Below are 15,298 nucleotides of genomic sequence, written 5' to 3'. Positions count from 1 at the left end.
TTCTACGTAATGGAAGGACAACGGGTAAAATTAAAATATTAAAAGGGATTGAGTTTATCGAGAGAGGATCATCGGCGGATCCTCTAATCACATTCGTTTATCATACATCGTACGATCAGTTTTCATCGGTTCCTGTTTATATTCAATTTTAAATAAATAAATTGACAATAATTTCTGATTACATGATATACAATGAACATATGTGATTTGAGAATTCCCGGAATCCTCACAAAGAGAATCTAACAAGAATCCTCATTCGAGTTTATCAACTTCAAAAGGGAATTGTAACAGTGTCACATTTCAGAAAAAAAAGCTATTTCCATTTGTCACCTAAACTAAAATTTGAGTGCAATATGACTCAATTTACTTTCTTCTCGTAAAAAGTTGTGTGTTATTTGCACGTAACTCTTTTAAAAGAATATCCAAAATTTCAATACATAACTTTAAAAAAAAAAACATGTATCTTTTAATGTTTAAGACTTGCAACTTAATAAACTAAACATTTATCATTTAGTACAACAGTTTAATGATATTTTTCCTCATTTGTAAGTGAGGGGTCTTAAGTTCGATTCTCACCAATAGAAAATTTGAACCAAATTATTGCTAACTCATTGTGAGGCTTAGCTCACTCCTTTATTGTAGATAATTTATCATTTGTTCAAAAAAAAAAAAAAAAAACCAAACGATTAATCCTTCATGGGCTCGGGTTTAAAGATATGAAATAATGAACTCAAGATTTAACTAATTCATCCCTCAAAACTGGGCTGCATCCATTATAACGCTCAGAATATATTGATTCAAGATTATAAGAAGCGCTCGACTATAGGCTAAGTTCTCTTGTCTCTCAATCGTCTGACCTGCTACAAGAGGTATTTACCCCCTTATATATGCCCTCAATGAGCACACAAAGTCTCAGGCTCATCCACTTTATTATTCCGACATTAAATGGGCTACCAGCGTAGATTGGAGTGCTGACTATCCTTTCGTTCATCAGTCGACATGTGGTGGTGAAGTGACAGTCGTTTAACTCGGTTACATGTTTTTATGGGCCAACGCGTACCAAGCACAAGGTTCGATCTTGACTAGTCAACAGTGTTCCTTTCGATCAATGGCCCGATATCCTTTATGTCCCATCATAAGCTTTTATCTTTATTGGTGATTGACACGTTGCTTGGGTTGGTGTCTAAGTATGCCTATTCCTGGAGTCTTGTACCATAAAGTTGTCAGTCTGCCCATGTACCGTTGACGTTTGGGAAGTGCTTTATATTAGTCAAACAAGACTAGTGAGCAGTTGACTATAACGCTCCAAAATGTCCCTTTCTAATTCCTTGGACTTCCTTTCCTTCTTTGGGCCTTGACCATTCTTGGGCTTTCCTCGATCTTTTTTTGGACTTGTACTATTTTGAGGGTCCAAAAACACCCTGCATTAACAATACCAAAGCAGCAACAAGATCCTCTCCAGATCCTTTCAAAGCACCAACAGGATCCTCTCCGGATCCTTTTGGTGAGGATCTGGGGATCAGTAACTGTTTGTGTTTAATTTTAAATAAAAATATTTAAAATAATTTATAACCGCACGATGTATGATGATTGAACACGATTCATGGATCCCCGTGACCTCACAAAGCGAATCCGGATTCACCAAAGCGTGTGGTAGTATTTTTTTTATTATCCCATAATTGTACAACTTCATATATATTGGACCCACAACCAAAAGACGGAATAAAAATCTCAAATTATTTTGAAGAATTCGTTCAATTCCAAAACCCACCCTAAAACCCTGACCATAGCTCACCGCCTGTCTTACTCGCTCTCTCGCGCGAACACTTTCTTTCCCTGAGTAATTTCCTCGAGCACTTGGGGTGCAATACTGCGGAACCCATGAAGGCCAACAAGGCAACCGTCTTAACATTTGCCGAGAAATGCAAGGTATTCATTTCCCCTCTAGTTTTCTCAATTCATTTTATTTTTCATGGTTTTGTTGCTACAAGAATCTCATGACCTCAAACAATTGCAGAGTATACTGTCTTCCAATTGGCAAGGGCAACTCAATACCATCAAAGCTGATGCTAAAGGAAGGTAACCCATTTCCTCAAAACTCTTCCTTTTCAGCTATGCTTAGTGGGTACAAGACTTAAATAATCGGGCTTTTTACATTGATTTCGATTGCAAAAGGCCTTCACTCAACTGAGTATAATACTATATGTTGGGTGGTTATGTTAAAAATTTAGCTATCAAAGATGTTACCGAAAGGATTGTATTACTGAAAAGAAATCGCATTGAAAACCCGACTGATTTGGATCAACCCCGTGTAGGTTATCTTTTGCTTCATAAGCTTGTATGGTAGTTTGGAATTGAGTTGAGTTTCAGATTTCGTTTTACGTAAGTAAAATGATATGAGTTCCCAAGTTTAGTGTCTGTTCATCTTCTTGTGGGCTTTTAGTTAGTAACCGTTAAATGTTTATACTATAAAGCAGCAGCAAAGACTGCTACTTTCATCCATTAACTAATGGGATTTCTTGCTGTTTGCTATGTATGGTTGTGTTAGCAAGGAGGACATATACACATCAAAGGTTAAGTACATCTGCAAAAGAGGGAAGCCATACCTTTGGGTGCCCGAAAAGGAGTTGCATAATGTGGTAAGCTCATGTCATAGTGTTTAGACTGATGATTTTTACTTTCGGACATGAAGTCATTAAGTTTTCACTTTATTTGCCTGCTGGTAAGCTGTATTTTCTCTGTAGTGTGTGCTTGAGATTTCTCTTAGATTATTTGCACACGTCCTCCAAAAAAGAGAAATAATTTTATTGTCTGGTAGCAGGCACCGTGTGCATGCGATGAAGCTTTAGTCATTAAGGCTGTTATCCTCATTTTCTTTTCCTTCTCTTGCAGAATGTAGTTGTTGATGAGCGCAGTTCATTTGCTGTCACCAATCCCATCCCAGGTCCACTGGCAAGCTTACTTAGATCATTAAGAAAGGTATTCAATTTTGAGTTTTGTGATCCCCTTCCCTCTTTCCCCAGTTATAACTACTTTAAGGACAGTTTTTTCTACCCCAAGATTTGTCAAAAGATTTTTCTTCCTTAAAGCATGTCAATATTTGGAATAGTATCGATGTGAAGCTGCATAAGGTACATGTATTTGAGCAAGTATTTCCATTGTGCATATTAATCTAATAGTTGATTGTTCTAAATTTGCAGACACCGTCTCGAATTGCCCTGACTGGCGAAGTTGTGCCTCTAACCGAGGAAAAGGTAATCTTATTCTACCCCCACTTTACTTTTCTGAACATTCTGAACTTGAATAGATTTGATTTCCAACTCATGGGATCCATGTTCTTTGTCACAAAACCGTGTCTTTTCTTTTTACAAGTGTAGGTTTACTTTAATGCTTTGTTTGATTCTATGATTCTACAACCGTTGATTTTTATTTTAAAAAAAAAAATTTCAACACATTCTTAACTCACTATGCCTGAAATCATACTAGGTATTGTCCCACCTCTAACATGGTTATTTTAGGCCGGTTCCTGAAATAATCCACTGGATAAAGGAAAATCAAAACAAAGGAGGAAAGGGGAATTGAGAATATTAACTCCTCATTCACTGATGATATTCATCAGGTTTTGAAGGAGCAGGACATTGGAAATATTAACCTTCATTGATGATTTTCATCAGCATATGTTGGTTGTGAATATGTGATTGAATTACACCTAATCCTGCTTTAGGTTGAAACTTCTGACCTCATTAGTAATAAGCAATAACGGGAAATTTGAGCTCTCAAATTGCTTCAGTATTATGGTTACAGTGTTTTCTTTTAATAATATGTTATTCTTCTTGTTATAGGTTCAATCTGCAACGAAAGTCCTTAGAGAAGTCATACGGTCGGAGCAGAAAGCAATGAGTGAGTCCAGTTATACAGTTTCAGGTGTATTAAGTTCTTCTGATCATAGCTGTACATCACGAAGCGAAAGCCTTAAGGAGCTCTTGGAAGGTGATGAAAACTACATAGTTTACAAGTTCAATCAAAGGCAAGAACCTTGCCTTCTGGAATTTTAATTGAAATCTTTGTCTAAATTTTGTTGGTAACTGAATCCAGTGTTTTCATCAGTATGTCTGATTGTGATTATCCTAGGGTCAGGTTAGAATTTGGACAATTTTCATAGCAAGTATTGGAGCAGGTCCATCTGTTTATAAACTGAATTACCAAATAAACTTTTTGTGTTGTCGCCGTCTAACCAACCTGATAATATGAAAACCTCCTGGCTAGTTTCAATAATTTCAATCTTTAAGAGAAGGACAACATATAGAGCATTACGCTGCATTCCATTAATACAACTATGGCTATAGGTCCCATCATTCCATTAATACAGTTATGGCTATACGTTCAATCATTCGTGTAGTTTTTTTGAATATATTTCTGTACTCTCTTCAAACGAGAGATATGTTATGCTTCACGTAGACTATGTGACCTGAGTTTCAGCGCCAACGACCTCTGACTCAAAATATTTATTGTCCAGATCGTGTGTGTATGTTGATGGCAGTGGAGACACTCATAAGATTGATACAGAAGATATGGCTGCGTCTAAAGCAGATTTGTTGGGTAGAACCTACTTGAAAGTGCTTTTAAAGGTTTCCTATAGCTTGAGAAGATACGACTTTTGTCAGTTTACTCACACGCATAAAATTTTGATGTAGCTCCTTTGTCTGCCAAACTTATTGATGGGATAAATCAAAGTGCACCAAGACGCAGAGCGCTAATGCTTTTCTGCTGTACATACTTGAATGCAAATGCAAAGGTAGACAATCTTTTATTAACTTCTAATTCTTTGATAAGATCAAAGGTAGGATCGGGAACATATTAACTCATTTGTATACATGTTGTCATGGAAGGATGCATACATGCTGTCTATCGACCGTAAGGGTTTTGAGGTGTTGAGCAAGGTTCTGAGTCCTGGGTTTAAGGATGGATTTGGCCAGTTCGAGTGGAAGGAATTTAGACTGTCTTTGGCGGAAGAGGCACGTGACGTCGAAGCATTCTGCCGTCAACTTGTGGAAATGGAAGAGGAGGCTGTGAAGGAGGTTTCAGGCCATGGTGGTTTAGCATAAAAAGGTTAGAAGGCATAGCAGAAAGATTTCTCGACTGCTCAAACCATTCACGCATTACTTGTTTTTGTAATGAATCCTATAGTTGGATGAGTTTTGTGATCCTTTTCCCATACCTGCATTTGTACCACATCGTCTGCTAATTTGAGACGAGAATAAGTCCTTGAATCCGCGACGGACTTATCTCGTTTTGCTAATGTTTATATCCCGACTACCATGAAATCATAATATAGTTATGAGGCGCCCGGTGGATGTATGTGTATCGAACAACTAAAGCATGTAGAACTAAACGCGGGACTCAAAGGCCGGTGAATGTCCATTCTTGTACTTCAATGGGAGTCGAGGGACTACTGCTACAGAACTAACAGCCTCCTTAGCCTCAGCGGACTCAGCCACTTTGCTGACTTCGTTCTGTAATTGACAGGTTCCTTCCGTCACTCCCGACTACCATATAAGTCTTGCGCAGGCAAAGTCGAGCCTCCGAGAAATCCCAATTGCTTGAGCGAGAGGAAAAACAGAGACGGTAAACAGGTAAAAATAACATAGTAAAGACAAACAAACAAGCAGCAATTTGACCATGAGGGCATGATCAAACAGTAAAATCTAAGAGATAATTTAGAAAGTAAATAGGCTTCATTGGCAAAATACAGGGATACGGTGTTCAACAAAATGACCAAGAAACATCCTACATCTTGGATTTTTTAAAATCTCATAAAAGTAAAAACGATTTCAAACCTTAAACTTAAAATACACGATCACTAGCTTCACCCCCACCACTTCCTTCAAAACACATCGTGGATCGACAAAAACCGCTTAATCAACTTCTTCGATCTTGGGACCAGCACCGCTGCCACCAGCAGGAGGAACATCTTCATCCATGCCGCCACCAACATCAGGTCCACCAGCACCACCCTGGTACATCTTGGCAATGATCGGATTGCAGATGCTCTCCAGCTCCTTCATCTTGTCCTCAAACTCGTCAGCCTCAGCAAGCTGGTTTCCGTCAAGCCATTGGATGGCCTGGTCAATTGCATCCTCAATCTTCTTCTTGTCAGCTGCATCGAGCTTGGATGCAATCTTATCATCCTTGATCGTGTTCCTCATGTTGTAGGCGTAATTCTCCAGAGCATTCTTGGCCTCCACCTTCTTCTTGTGCTCCTCATCTTCTGACTTGTACTTCTCAGCCTCTTGAACCATCTTCTCAATTTCTTCCTTCGACAATCTTCCCTTGTCATTGGTGATGGTAATCTTGTTCTTCTGCCCTGTAGTCTTGTCTTCAGCCGAGACGTTCAATATACCATTGGCATCAATATCAAAGCAGACAGTGATTTGAGGAACACCCCTTGGAGCAGGAGGAATGCCAGAAAGCTCAAATTTTCCCAACAAGTTGTTATCGCGAGTCCTTGTCCTTTCACCCTCATATACTTGGATCAAGACACCGGGCTGATTGTCTGAGTAGGTAGAGAACACTTGCTCCTTCTTGGTTGGAACAGTAGTGTTCCTTGGAATCAACACAGTCATCACACCTCCGGCAGTCTCCAAACCAAGGGACAGAGGAGTGACATCCAGAAGCAATAGATCCTGCACCTTCTCATTACCCTCACCGCTCAAGATGGCAGCCTGCACGGCGGCACCATAAGCAACAGCCTCGTCTGGGTTGATGCTCTTGCATAGCTCCTTGCCATTGAAGAAGTCTTGTAATAACTGCTGTACCTTCGGAATCCTAGTGGAACCACCCACTAGCACAACATCATGGACCGAGCTCTTGTCCATCTTTGCATCTCGCAAACACTTCTCAACGGGCTCCATACACTTTCTGAAGAGATCCATGTTAAGCTCTTCAAACCTAGCACGGGTAATGGTTGAGTAGAAATCAACACCCTCGTACAAAGAATCAATCTCAATTGTGGTCTGAGCAGTGGAGGAGAGAGTCCTCTTTGCTCTCTCACAAGCAGTTCTCAACCTCCTAAGAGCTCTTGGGCTGCTGCTGATGTCCTTCTTGTGCTTCCTCTTGAACTCTTGAACAAAGTGATTCACCATTCTGTTGTCAAAATCTTCTCCTCCCAAGTGGGTGTCTCCGGCAGTTGCCTTCACTTCAAAGATACCCTCTTCAATTGTGAGCAGGGAGACGTCAAAAGTACCTCCGCCAAGATCGAAAATCAAGACATTCTTCTCGCCAACGCTGGTTGCCTTCTTGTCAAGACCATATGCAATAGCGGCAGCGGTAGGCTCATTGATAATACGCAAAACATTAAGGCCGGCAATGACCCCAGCATCCTTCGTGGCCTGACGCTGAGAGTCGTTAAAGTAAGCCGGGACAGTAACAACGGCATTCTTTATAGATGAGCCAAGATAGGCCTCAGCAATCTCACGCATCTTGACAAGAACCATGGAGGATATTTCTTCGGCAGCGAACTGCTTCTCTTCGCCCTTGTATATGACAACAATCATGGGCTTGTCACCGGGGCCGGGAATGACCTTGAAAGGCCAGTGCTTCATGTCACCCTGGACAGACGGGTCAGAGAATCTCCTACCAATCAACCGCTTGGCATCTGAAAAAATAACCAAGCTCGTTTAAAATACTAATTTATTAATTACGCATAACACAGAACAAGCTCCAATATCAAGCTAAATCCTTTCAAAATGATCAAAAATATAAATAACCAAACAGATCAAGCTACAAACACTACAAACTCAGATAGCGTTTCTAAAATTTCATCATCAATTAACAAGAAACTCAAAACCCAAATTATAATTTTTAACAGATTAACTAAAACCCAAAGCCCTGATCACCAAGTACAATATTTGATAGTCCTTTAATATTAACTAAATAAATCCTGCAAATAACAATAAATAAAAAAAAAGAAAAGAAAATCAACCATTTTTTCTTGTTCAATTCGCTATAAAAAGATTCAAGGCAGACAAAAACCTTGCATAAAATTAGCATCCATCGTAATTTATCACACCGAGCCTCAAAAGGATAATTACTTTCAAGGAAATTGAACTCTTTTTCTCAGAAATTCAAGCAATAGAAATCCAAAAACAGCAAAATTTAAACCAGCAGCAAATATTGACAGTAAATTCATAAAATCAGCCATACAAGCATGTAGATCAGACAGTACAGAGTAAAATTGATTCAAAAAACGCAACATGCAAGGCAAAAAAACATCATAACATCAGAAATATCGCAAGAAAAGAGAAGTATTTCGATTCTTACCAAAGACGGTGTTGACGGGGTTCATCGCGACCTGGTTCTTGGCCGCATCGCCGATCAACCTCTCCGTGTCAGTAAACGCCACGTAAGACGGCGTCGTCCGGTTGCCCTGATCATTGGCGATGATCTCGACACGATCGTGTTGCCAAACACCGACGCACGAGTAAGTGGTTCCGAGATCGATCCCGATCGCCGGCCCCTCTCCCTTTCCCGCCATTGCAACCGCAGGGATTCAACCAATCGAACAAGCAAAGAACCGTAGAGAAAATTAAAGATCCAACCGCAGAGAAAAGCAAAGAGCTTCTGAGATTTTTTGTGCGACGGGCTGTTCGTAATCACAGGTGTTGGATTTAGAGTAGTGAATGGCGGGGGGCTATATAGTAGGACACTTGTCTAGAATGTTCGTGAGGAAATTGACTATTTTTGGTGGGAGAGTGTCCAGAATGTTCGGTTTGATAACGGCCGTTGGATTTGAGTGTCGTGGACGGTGCTGATCTGATTTGCTTCACGGGGTTGGTTTCTTTACTTTTTGATCGAAACTTCGTGTCCACTCCCTTGGTCGTCGGAAATTTGTCCTTTCGTCCTTGTTGAAAAACGTTTCACAGGACGGTGGCGTTTTGTGTTTGGGCTGTGAGTTGACTTTTGGGCTTTCGAAAGGCTTTGAATCCGAACGGATTTGGATCGGGCTGCACTGCAGTCTTTATGGTGTGTGTGCGCAATACATGATGAGTCGGTTTACAATTGCTTTTGGATCAAATGTAATGGTTGAGTTAAAGCTTAATATTTAAAGAAAATTAATGAAAAGGGTTTGAAAACTTTGAGTTTTAATGATAAGGACAAAATAAAGGGTAAAATGAAGATTACCAAGATTGACTTTTTAGTGTAAAAATATGATTTTTCGTTAAAGTAAACAGTACCGAGAGCTTTTTGTGAAAGTCCTTTAAAATTTAAACTTTAAATCCCCCAAGGCATTTCCAATTATTACTCTCTTTTAATATCTTTTTGGCATCAATCCTTGGTAAAATGCAAGTGAGTCATGAGAAAGCACTTTAAGTGCTTTTAGGCCTCGTTTGGCAGTTCGAATTGTACTGACTATTTCAGTCGGATAGAATAATCTGTCACCGGATTATATTGACTAAATTAATTGAATGTTTGGTGCAATATTGTACTAATGACCGTATTATTTATAATATGTTTGTTACCGTATCGGATAATAGATCGGATTATATTATTTTTATTAAAAAAATTTGATGACTAATGAAAAAAAGGATTTTTTTTTTTTTTTTTTGATAAAAATTCACAACAACCAAATGCATCAAATTAAATAAAAATAATCTTGATATTGCATTTTCTATTTGTCCTTTATTTAAATCAAACTATTAAAAAAAAAAAATTCATTTCTTCCCCAGATCTTCTCCACTGCACAGGATTCCCTAGGATTCACCACACTAAATGGGATGGACAACAGAATCAGCATAGACAACATACCCAATAGCATGAGACTACTTCCTAAATGTTCTATGCATGTGAGATTGCTCCCTGATCTCTCGCATTTCTTTCCATGAGGAGTCAACCCAATTCCAGCGGTGATGCGGCGATTTTGGGCAGTAGGTGAATGCAGGCGATGCTCCGACGACGTGGGTTTCAGTCGGATCTAGTTCAAATCCAGGATCGATGGCACGTGAACCCAAGCGGGTCCCGCGACTAGGAACTGCAAAGGAGGGCGACGGTCGCGACGAGAAACTAAAGAGGAGGGCGACAACTATGGAGTGCAAAAGGAAGAAGAAGATGAAGAAGAAAGGAGAAGGAGGAAGAAGAACCTCGGATTGACGATGGCAACAGAAGTGAGTTTGCAAAACGATGTGAGAGAGCCAAATTGATAGAGCGAGGACACAAACCCGACTAATAATACATAGGTTTCTGGAAGGATAAATAAGCGGGCATACACCAGATAAAAGATGTGGCCCAATTTAAGTAATACAAGTACTATTTAGTACATAGTTGCACCAAACACCTGGCTCTGTGTAACTTATCCTATCCAATTCCTTATACGGGCTGCCAAATGAGGCCTTAGAACCCAAAATTGTTTTCACTAAAAGTCCTTTTAGTCATTTTAAAAGTACTTTCAAAAGAGCTCTTAATAAAGCATAATGATTGGAAATGTTTGGGAGGGACATTGCATTTGATCTAAAAGCACTTCTAAACTGACTCATCATGTATTGCACAAACACACACCATATGAACTATAGTGAATCAACTTTCACACAACAAACTCTATAAATACCTATGTATTTATTTAAACATCCACACAAAATTAGGATAATCTACATAATGTGTAGAAATGATTTTTCATATATGTGTATGAACTTGTGTTTAAGAATGGGGTGGATTTGTGTGATTTTTTTTTATTATTTATTAGAATTCAAATATTTTTAGCTTAAAATATAAATATAAATAAATTAGTATAATCTATGTAAATTTTTTTTTTTAAAAAAATTATTGAGAAAAAAATTAAGCTAAAATTATTTTTTAATAATTTGGGGCTTCGATTAAAAAAAGCCATAACTATTGGAAGGAAAAAACTTTTTATGGGTTATGCCTTAAAATTTCATGTTTAACTCACACCATTGCACATTATTTTACATAAGGGTGGAAAAAAATCCCCAAAATCCCGAACCAAACTGAAAAAATCCAGATCCCAAACCGAAATTCCTAAAATTTTCGGAATGTTATCCCAAACCAATCCCTAAATTTCGGTATGGAATTCGGGATTGGCCTCTCAATATTTCGGGAATCCCATACCAAACCGAAAATAAATATTATTAATTATTATATATATATATTTTTTTTATAATTGATGCTAGTAGTTTCTAATTCATGCTTTGCAACCTGGAATGCCCTACACCTTGCATATTTTTCATGTTCTATTTTATATTCATTTGGATTTTATTATTGCTGCTGTCATGGCTGATGATTTCAGAAGGCTTGATTCTTTTGTCTTTCAACAGATTGTCAAAAGGGTTTAATTAATTTGAATTTTGACTCTGATAAAAACAGTCAGGCATGCTAGTGTTCGATTAAATGGTAGTGTGAATGAAATGACATTCCTAGTTCATGAATGTGTTCTTGAATTATATATTTTGAAGAATAATTCATAATTTCATATTTTAATTTGGGATTCCCAATTTGTCCCGAAATCCCGAAAATATTTCGGGATTTCCGAAAATTTGGTTTGGGATTGGTCTTCAAATTCCCGTCCCGAAAAATTTCGGTTTGGGATTCAAGATACTAGTTTCGGTTCAATATCCCATACCAAACCATCCCTAGTTTTACAACTGATTTTATAATGCTCATTAGTGTTTCTTCTATAAGTGCTTTCATAGAGAAACATTTGATCCTTTATTGAATGTTCAAATGCGTCTTGAAAATTTACTTGAAAGTGCTTCCTAAATCATCACGTGCTTGATGCCTCTCTTTATCCATATAGTTAGATGAGTTTTGTGATCCTTATCCATATTTGCATTTGTACCACATCGTCTGCTAGATTGAGACAGATGCTCATACTTGTACTCTGAAGGGAGTCAAGGGACTACTGCTACAGAACTAATAGCCTCCGTAGCCTCAGCTGCTTTGATGACTTAGAGCTTCACATGTCAAAACTACCACATAGACATATAACAATAAAAATTGGTAACAAAATCTCTCCAACCGAGCCTTCAATTTCCTATGTGGCGCTAAGTCAACTGAAGGCAAAATATTATGCTGTCAAATCCATTTAGTATTTTTCTAATAAATTTAATGCAAATATAATAAACGTTGTGTATTCTAAGAATTTGATTGGTTGCATGCATAAATAGACCCCACAAAGTGATTAATTTTTTTTTAAATGACATTATTATTTAACATATCAGATAAAAAGAACAGTAAAGACAAAATTCAACAAGATCAAACGGGAGATCTGAGAGAATTTTGAATAAAAAAAGGAAAAAAAAAGGCTTCATTGGCAAAATACCGGAATACGATGTTGAACAAAATGACCAAGATCACCAAACATCCTACATCTTGGATTTTAGAATCCCATAAAAAAGTACCCAATTTCAAACCTTAAACTACGAAACAGAAAAACACATTCACCACTTTCTTCAAAACAAACACATCTTGGATGAACAAAAACCACTTAATCAACTTCTTCGATAACAATATAGGGACCAACACCACTGCCAGCAGCAGGAGGAAAGTTCCCCCAGCACCCTGTTTCTTGGTACATCTCGGCACTGTTTGGATTGCAGATGCTCTCCAGCTCCTTCTTCTGGTACTCAAACTCGTCAGCCTCAGCAAGCTGGTTTCCGTCAAGCCATTGCATGGCCTGGTCAATCTCATCATTGATCTTCTCAATCTTTTTCCTCATGTTGGAGGCATAATCCTCCAAAACCTTCCTCATGTCGTGGGCATAATTCTCCAAAGCATTCTTGGCCTCCACCTTCTTCTTGTGCTTCTCATCTACTGACTTGTACTTCTCAGCCTCTTGGGCCATCTTCTCTATTTCTTCCTTCGACAATCTTCCCTTGTCCTTGGTCATGGTAATCTTGTTCTTCTTCCATGTAGTCTTGTCTTTAGCAGAGATTTTCAAGATACCGTTGGCATCAATATCAAAGCAAACAGTGATTTGCGGAACACCCCCTTGGAGCAGGAGGAATGCCAGAAAGCTTGAATTTTCCCAACAAGTTGTTATCGCGAGTCCTTGTCTCTTCACCCTCATATACTTGGATCATGATACCAGGCTGATTGTCTGAGTAGGTAGAGAAGACTTGCTCCCTCTTGGTTGGAACGGTAGTGTTCCTTGGAATTAACACAGTCATCACACCTCCGGTAGTCTCCAAACCAAGGGACAGAGGAGTGACATCCAGAAGCAATAAGTCCTCCACCTTCTTGTTACCCTCACCGCTCAAGATGGCAGCCTGCACAGCGGCGCCATAAGCAACAACCTCGTCTGGGTTGATGCTCTTGCATAGCTCCTTGCCATAGAAGAAGTCCTGCAACAACTGCTGCACCTTCAGAATCCTAGTAGAATCGCCCACTAGCACAACATCATGGACCGAGCTCTTGTCCATCTTTGCATCTCTCAAACACTTCTCAACGTGCTCCATACACTTTCTGAAAAGATCCATGTTAAGCTCTTCAAACCTAGGACGGGTAATGGTTGAGTAGAAATCGACACCCTCGTACAAAGAATCAATCTCAATTGTGGTCTGAGCAGTGGAGGAGAGAGTCCTCTTTACCCTCTCACAAGCAGTTCTCAACCTCCTACGAGCACTTGGGCTGCTGTTGATAACCTTCTTGTGCTTCCTCTTGACCTCTTGAACAAAGTGATTCATCATTCTGTTGTCGAAATCTTCTCCTCCCAAGTGGGTGTCTCCGGCAGTAGCCATCACTTCAAAGATCCCCTCTTCAATTATGAGCAGTGAGATATCAAAATTGCCTCCGCCAAGATCGAAAATCAAGACATTCTTCTCCCCAACGCTGGTTACCTTCTTGTCAAGACCATATGCAATAGCGGCAGCGGTGGGCTCATTCATAATACGCAGAACATTTAGGCCGGCAATGACCCCAGCATCCTTCGTGGCCTGACGCTAAGAATCGTTGAAGTAAGCCAGGCCAGTAACAACGGCATTCTTTATAGATGAGCCAAGATAGGCGTCAGCAATCTCACGCATTGTGAAGAGAACCATCGAGGAAATTTCTTCAGCAATGAGCTGCTTCTCTTCGCCCTTGTAAGTGACAACAATCATGGGCTTGTCACCGGGGCCGGAAATGACCTTGAAGGGCCAGTGCTTCATGTCGCTCTGAACAGAAGGGTCAGAGAATCTCCTACCAATCAACCGCTTGGCATCTGAAAAATTAACCAAGCTCGTTTAAAAATACTAATTTATTAATAATTCATAACATAGAACAGGCTACAAACACTAAAAACTTGGATAGCTTTTTTAAAATTTCATCCAACAATTAACAAGAAACTTAAAACCCAAAATTATAATTTTGAACAGATTAACTATAACTCATAGCCTTGACCACCAATTATAATATTTGATAGTCCATTAATATTAACTAAACAAATACTGCAAAAAAATAAAAAATAAAAAATAAACTGATCAATTCGTTATAAAAATATTCAAGGCACGACAAAACCCCGCGCAAAATTAACCTGCATAGTAATTTATCATACCAAGCCTCAAAAAGATAATTACTTTCAAGGAAATTGAATTCTTTTTCTCAGAAATTCAGGCAGTAGAAATCGAAAAACAACAAAATTTAAACAACCAGCAAATATTGACAGTCAAATACATAAAATCAGCCATGCAAGCAGAGATCACACAGTACAAGGCAAAAAAAAAAAACAAGATCACATAAAAAAATTTGGCAAGAAAAAGAAAGTATCTTGATTCTTACCCAGGACGGTGTTGACGGGGTTCACGGCGACCTGGTTCTTGGTCGCATCGCCGATCAACATCTCCGTATCAGTAAACGCCACGTAAGACGGCGTCGTGCGGTTGCCCTGATCATTAGCGATGATCTCGACGCGGTCGTGTTGCCAAACACCGACGCACGAGTAAGTAGTTCCGAGATCTATACCGATCGCTGGCCCCTCTCCTTTTACCGCCATTGCAACCGTTGAGATTCAATCAATCAAACAAGCTAAGAACTGCAGAGAAGAGTAAAGAGCTTATGAGATTTTTGGGCGATAGGTAAAGAAACTTAGCTAGGAAGAAATCTCAGTTTGTAAAAATTTCCCTCCTTTTCTACATGGTAATGTTAGAGAGTCTAAATTTGAAGACAAAATTTGCAAACTAAATAATGTATTACCAATAAAAAGGAGCATGTTTGTCAACATTGAAGTAATAAATTAATCATCAGCTTCCATTTTCTTTAGTTTCTAAAATTTAGTTTCCCTAGCATTACTCTTTTCTGCATGTACGTGTGAAAG

The 15,298-nt window shown here is 39.0% G+C and overlaps 2 protein-coding genes and 1 pseudogene across 2 annotated transcripts; 1 reads left to right on the top strand and 2 right to left on the bottom strand.

The window, feature by feature from the left end:
• The first annotated feature begins 1,712 nt into the window (after window positions 1-1,712).
• LOC103948409 lies at window positions 1,713-5,217 on the top strand. The gene is made up of 9 exons (XM_009359441.3): window positions 1,713-1,929; window positions 2,018-2,079; window positions 2,549-2,639; window positions 2,893-2,979; window positions 3,201-3,254; window positions 3,843-4,027; window positions 4,517-4,599; window positions 4,695-4,795; window positions 4,890-5,217. The coding sequence occupies exons 1-9, from the start codon at window positions 1,882-1,884 to the stop codon at window positions 5,103-5,105; spliced, it is 927 nt and encodes a 308-aa protein (XP_009357716.2). The 5' UTR covers window positions 1,713-1,881; the 3' UTR covers window positions 5,106-5,217.
• Window positions 5,218-5,619: 402 nt separating this feature from the next.
• On the bottom strand, window positions 5,620-8,662 carry LOC103948411 (heat shock cognate 70 kDa protein 2). Its single transcript, XM_009359442.3, has 2 exons — window positions 8,320-8,662; window positions 5,620-7,654 (listed from the first exon to the last, which is right to left on the bottom strand). The coding sequence occupies exons 1-2, from the start codon at window positions 8,531-8,533 to the stop codon at window positions 5,916-5,918; spliced, it is 1,953 nt and encodes a 650-aa protein (XP_009357717.2). The 5' UTR covers window positions 8,534-8,662; the 3' UTR covers window positions 5,620-5,915.
• Window positions 8,663-12,283: 3,621 nt separating this feature from the next.
• On the bottom strand, window positions 12,284-14,977 carry LOC125468766 (annotated as a pseudogene).
• Window positions 14,978-15,298: the final 321 nt, after the last annotated feature.

Source organism: the organism of the source record quoted next, unplaced genomic scaffold (assembly GCF_019419815.1).
Source record: "Pyrus x bretschneideri cultivar Hongxiangsu unplaced genomic scaffold, Pyrus_bretschneideri_v1 Contig4, whole genome shotgun sequence".
Taxonomy (NCBI): domain Eukaryota; kingdom Viridiplantae; phylum Streptophyta; class Magnoliopsida; order Rosales; family Rosaceae; genus Pyrus; species Pyrus x bretschneideri.
This window is presented reverse-complemented; position numbering and strand designations above follow the sequence as displayed.